General features: G+C 34.5%; 1 protein-coding gene across 1 annotated transcript; it reads right to left on the bottom strand.

The window, feature by feature from the left end:
* Positions 1-265: 265 nt before the first annotated feature.
* On the bottom strand, positions 266-4,993 carry bri3bp (bri3 binding protein). Its single transcript, XM_039659638.2, has 3 exons — positions 4,668-4,993; positions 3,530-3,632; positions 266-3,407 (listed from the first exon to the last, which is right to left on the bottom strand). Exons 1-3 carry the CDS (start codon positions 4,845-4,847, stop codon positions 2,986-2,988), a joined length of 705 nt encoding a protein of 234 aa, XP_039515572.2. The 5' UTR covers positions 4,848-4,993; the 3' UTR covers positions 266-2,985.
* Between the last annotated feature and the right edge of the window lie 1,117 nt (positions 4,994-6,110).

Here is a 6,110-nt window from a genome sequence, read left to right as displayed (position 1 = left end):
TATGAGGCCATTTGAACAGAAAAATTAAGCAATGTTTAAATAAGTGTCTGTTGTGCCACACATAACCTCCTAAATCCAAATTAGGTGAAGCAACTTTTTCATAAATGTTCAAAAAGCTCAAACTGCAGCGTGAGCAAATATAATATAAATTACACTATTACTGTCAGTCAGGTTGAGCCCTCAAAATTGTAATATCATTTTATATATATATATATATATATATATATATACACATTTTTAGAAAAAAGTTCCCAAGACTTGTTGGTCAAATTGTATATTACATTTATTAAATCATTTTTGGACCACCGTTTAATCTCAGAGAAAATCATTTAAGTTTCATGACACATACAGCGCAAACAATACCACAGAAAGCAACATCGCAGGTGAACGACCCTGATAAAAAATTATACAGTACAAAAGCAAACCTGATATAGAAATCTAGGCATGGTGCAAATACACCAGGTAATGTCTAGACTTCACAAAGATTCAGTGCTTTCTAATACAAATCAGTTAATGATGCAAAATCCTCAACACACAATAATTGGCACTGGCGCATTCAACTGGAGTGACGGACAATGTGAGAGATAACTGGGTCTTTGCAGTTATTGAGTCAGTACATCTCCCTTATGTTTGATATATATATATATATATATATATATATATATATAAAAAAAAAAAAAACACAATTTCCACAACTTAATTTTGGACATGACATAGTGCTGGAACTTTCAACTGAATTACAGGTATGAAACAGTTTGAGAAGGAAAATATCAAATTTCACCTTAAAATCATATCTAACAATACAACTTATTTTCCATGGTATATTACTGTGGCTTCTCATTCACAGATATGCAAGGTCCACATTACTATTTTATGTTTGCTGAAACATATATAATGTGTAATTATTCGTATTGTAGTACTTTTACAATAATGCTGGTACATTGCAATTACACGCACGTTTGCTATTTGTAGATTCCTTAAAAGCTGGTGCTTATTTTGTATGATTCATAAACCAGGTAACATCCTTCACATATTCATACAGTAAAAAAAAGGGCCTGGCGATGGTGCATGCACTGATTTCCAGTAGGCTTGAGTTTCACTACAGTAGTCATTGGCAGGTCTAAAATCAGTGAGGTGCAGGACGAGTCATCTATGTTTTTGGCCTATTTTCCTTGAAGAGAAAGACTTTCTGTTTCTGTTAAAAGTAAATTTTTAAAGAATGTTTAAAAAGAGTTGAGATGGCAGGGACCAAAAGCCACAAAACTCTCCCTTTGAATTCATGACGACTTTAGAATAACAGACTGGAGACAAACATAATACTAAAATGATAATTTGTTATCAGAAATTAACAATAAAAAAAAAAACACTTTACAATGACGCAAAACAAAAACATAAAATGTTCCCGGCTTTTAAAAACACACTACAGTACTGTTCAAAAGTTTGGGGTCGTTAAGATTTATTTGACCAAAAATAGAGTAAAAACAATAATGTTGTGAACTATTTCATTAAAATAGTTCAAAAATTGTTTCAAATGTAATTCATTCCTGTGATGGAGTCACAGTCTTCAGTGTCACATGATCCTTCAGAAATCAGTCTAATATGCTGATTTGGTGCTCAGGATTATTAATGTTGAAAACAGTTGTGATGCTTAACATTTTTGTGGAAACTGTGATACTTTTTCTTTTTAGCATTTTCTAATGAACAAAGTTCAAAAGAACGATTTTATTCAACTGAATTCTGAATAAAAGTATCCATTTCTTATACAAACCCTCCAAACTTTTGAACCGGAATGAGTTTACTTAAAATATAGCAGTGCTAACCGTGTAGTAAAAATAAATCAATTCATGGTATATCATGGAACAAAGTTATACTTAAACACTTAATAAAATTTCTCTTTAAATGTAAAAACGTATAAAAAAGAAGTAAAAGTACCGTAATCTATGGAACAGTGATTCAATGTTCAAATGATATGTAAAAAAAACATGCAAATTAGTTTTAACTACAAAGGTTTACGGCAAGGAATGAGAGGCAACAGAGAAGAGAGAACCCGGGTTCAATTAGTTGCCAGGAATTTCATTTTCAATGCCACTGTGGATGAAACCATAGAGGCCACTTTCTTAAAAATGATTAACTAAGCAGCACTAATATGTAGTGGGATTAACACACTACTCGATCAATCCCTTTCTAAAAGTACGTTAAAATGGTACATACAAGTGATAAAATGATCTCATGCTGAGAACAAAGTGCATGACCAGGTTTCTCCCTGTACTCACTTATCTTAAGCACATGAGAACATCTCTCTCTCTCTCTCTCTCTCTCTCTCTCTCTCTCTTAGCTGAAATTGGACAGAGATACTGGTGTAGATTGCAGCGCCGTTATTTTGCTGCCAGAAACACTGGTCAGATATCCTCATGAATCTGATGACTAGCTGCTTTCTGAAAGCGATTTCCACATACATCTCAATCCCTGATAGTGCCGATCGGTCCTGAACTTAGAGTAACCTCTGGTGACCTCAAGAAGAGACAAAGGAGAGATGAACAAAATGCAGTGATACTGACTATTCTTCACAATTTGAGTGTTTCTAAATCAACTCTCAATTGCATTGCCATCATGATTTATAAATAACACACACACACACACTTACAGAAAGTGCCCAAACAAAACTTATGAAAAAGGCGTAACACTGCGCAATGGAATAGCACACACACACACAGACTCACAGTATACAAAAAAAGTCCTGATAATTACTAAAAAAAAAAATGGATGGCTACAGTAGAAATGGACGCTAATAATACATTCTACGACAACAGGGCGAACGTAGTGGACTAATTTCGGTTTATCAATTGGAGAATTTATCAAATTTCCTTACAATTCTTGTCTTACTACATTGGGACATCCTGAGAGAAAAGGGGACAAAAAAAAAAACTTTTTTCTCATACCATCTCACAAACCCCAGCTTTAACTCTTAGCCTGGGGTGAAAAACTTCATTGGTCACTGGAGCGCTCCAGGTTTTCAATCACTCTGCTCAAGCGGATGTTGAGGAGGCGGATCTGGGTATCGAGCTGGTCGATTTTCTCTTCCAGAGTTCCAGATCCGCCCCCTTTCCGCCAGAACGCACCCACCGGTCCCGTCATGAAGTACACAGCCATGATGAAGCACAGCGGCAGCACCGCCTTCTCTGGGTCGCCCTCAAATTTCTGCAGGATGTACAGGCACGAGAGGGCGAAAAGCGCTACGCGGGCCAGCCAGAAGAAACGGCCGAACACCGCGTGAAGGATGTAAAAGAAGCCACTCAGGAACAAGGACAGGAACCAGTAAGCCACCAGCAAGGCTGCCACCAGGAGGAGCGCGCGAGCAGGAGAACTGGACACGGACGATGGGCTGAAGTAGTGCGTCAGGTTAGAGGCTGAAGAGAGAGAAGAAAATGGATAAATTAAGGACATTATTTTTGCATTATAAACAAACAGTGACGATATGACACTTCGGATATATCCAACATAATATGACATAAGTGTGATCCAGACTTACAGTCAATGCCCATAACATCAAGCAGATCCACCCAGAGTTTCCACAAAGTGTCCAAAAATGAATCGACTCCATGAACAAACATCTCTGTAGTTTTTGAGAAGAACTGCAAAAAATACATTTTTTAAAATAAAGAAAGAATGCAAAAGATGTAATGACCTACTAATTATGATATTAATGTAATATCATTAACACAAGTACGGTCACTCGATAGATAAAAAAAAAAAAAAAAAATCTACCAATCTATACATTTTTATTTTATCTAAATTTAATTTAATTTAAAGTAAATTAGATTTATTTTAGATGCAAGTAATTTTATTTTAGATTAGATTTATATCTTGCACTGACAATATTTTTTATATAATTTTTGTATAATATTTTTAAGTAAATATGCTTATCCCACCTTTTTTATCATTACCATAATGTGTGACATTTTAGTTTTTTTAAAATTATTTATTATTATCAGTGATGATTCATTTAAAGTTATCTATACTCAATTGCATTTAAAATATTACTATAATAAAACGTTAACAACTAAAATCAACTGCAGTACAACAAATTCTACCATGATGTACAACTCCACATATTTTTATATTCATATATTTTTTATATTACATATTTATTATTATATTAATTTGCTTTACAGTAATACGAATAACGTTTTTTTTTATTTATTAAATGGAATAAGGGGTAAAATGTGCACAATTGCAAAAAAATAGTTGTCCATGTGTCCAATGTCCATTAAAACTGCATAATATACGTTCATATATTTTATATATAATAATATATGTAAATATTTATATAATTAACATAGGGAAATTAATAACAAACATTTAACTTAATAATTTTAAAAGACAAATAATAAATTATAAATATTATTAGGTGTTATATAACATTAGACAATCCATTATGAATTCAGTTATTAATTATGAAGCGTTCCAATAGTGACCTATAAACAGACGATGCACTTAACAGAATGCCCTCGCTCTAGGTAGGCAGGTCGCTAGGTTTTGAGACACGGCCATTGACAGCTTGAGATCTCGGTATGCTTGAGTCTAATGCACCTTCAAAAAAAAAAGAAAAGAAAAAAACACACACACACACACAGTAGCATTACAATATAGCGTGATCTTGTATGTACCTTGTACAGCGCCCTAATGTTCTCCTCTCCGAAGATATTGCTGAGGGTTTGATAGAAGCCGCTGGCCGCCCTCCTGAAGCTGTTCTGGTTACTAGAGTCTTTCCTGCTCCGCGCTGCCTCGGTCAGCAGGACGAGGGCCAAAAACATGCCCAAAACCAAAGCTAGTTTCGCTCCTTTCATTCTCAAAGACGACCTGACAACCGGTGAGATGCAATGGAGAAAATGCTGGAAAATGCAGCCGTCGGATATAGCTTATAACAGATTGAATATAGTGGTGTGGTGAGCCGGAAGAAGATGCAGCGCGCAATTCTAGTGAAGAACTGCAACCGGAAGCAGCGCCGGATTTAAAAAAAAATGTTTTGCAGTGATGGTTGAAAATTTAAAAGCAATGTTTTTTGGGTTTTTTTTTCCTTCTACCCATAATAAAAGATAAGGAATAAAATTAAAAGCTTCATAAAAACCATGAATGCAAAAAAGGATACGGTTTATCAAAATAATAAACATTGGATAAGTAACATATTGGTTCTAAAAAACGTTTTCATTTTTCAGGGGTCCCAATTTAACCATCTAATTTTTGGTTTTACAGACAAAGATAAATGAAAAATGAAAGAAAAATGAAAAAATGCATCTGACGTTTTCGGAGTTCTGACATCCAAGCCTTCAGCGGACACTCAGCGAGATCAACCCCGACTGGAACAGCTTATCCAAAAAAAAAAAAAAAAAAAAAAAAAAATCGTTTTTGAGGTTTCATAACTTTATGGCTATTTAACTTTAACAACATTTTTTATATTATCTCCACTATATGAACAATAAGATAAAATGACATAACCCTGTCTCAGTTTGATAAATGTCAATAAAAATCAATGTTTCATATTTTTAAAATGAAAACAAAAAGATCATGTTCCTTTTGTTATAAATATATGCAGTGAAGAGGATCGCGTTGCCATTAGGCTAATGTTGTTGTTTTTTTGTCAATGAAAAGAGCCAGAGTGGTGTTTTATAACATATTTCGTTTTATTGTTGACGAAAAGATGCAGAGTTGTAGCAAATTCCGTTTTACTAAAATATATACAAAGAGATAACCGGAGTAGCCAGAGCGTGCTGAGTGACGCGATCAAGTACGCTCTGTTCCATTTGCAGAAGAACAGGACTTGCGTCCTCACATCCTCTCCTGAGTCGAACTTGGCAAGTCTGAACTACCAAGGATGCAAGTCCGAAGTTTGCGTACTTGGTAATGAGAAACGGCTAAAGAATACGCGCAGTGTTGGTGTGCCGCCAGGAACAGGGTTGGGAAACAAGACGGTTATAAAGGCTACTTAAATGTCCTGATTTAACTTCAAATAAGCCCTTTCTGCGAAACCAAGCCATTAAAAAAAACTATTTTAGATTGTACTTTAAATTATAATTTAAATAATACAATAATATTGTTTTTACTGTGTTTGT

The sequence above is a fragment of the Pimephales promelas genome, chromosome 4, assembly GCF_988280905.1.
Source record: "Pimephales promelas chromosome 4, fPimPro1.hap1.1, whole genome shotgun sequence".
Lineage (NCBI taxonomy): Eukaryota > Metazoa > Chordata > Actinopteri > Cypriniformes > Leuciscidae > Pimephales > Pimephales promelas.
This window is presented reverse-complemented; position numbering and strand designations above follow the sequence as displayed.

What these genes read in the sequence shown, in the direction of transcription:
- bri3bp (XM_039659638.2), bottom strand. Translation starts at nt 4,847, where the DNA reads ATGAAAGGAGCGAAACTAGCTTTGGTTTTGGGCATGTTTTTGGCCCTC. An exon ending in ACATTAGGGCGCTGTACAAG is followed by an intron (nt 3,633 to 4,667) that starts GTACATACAAGA and finishes TATTTTTTGCAG; the next exon opens with TTCTTCTCAAAAACTACAGA. An exon ending in TGATGTTATGGGCATTGACT is followed by an intron (nt 3,408 to 3,529) that starts GTAAGTCTGGAT and finishes CTCTCTCTTCAG; the next exon opens with CCTCTAACCTGACGCACTAC.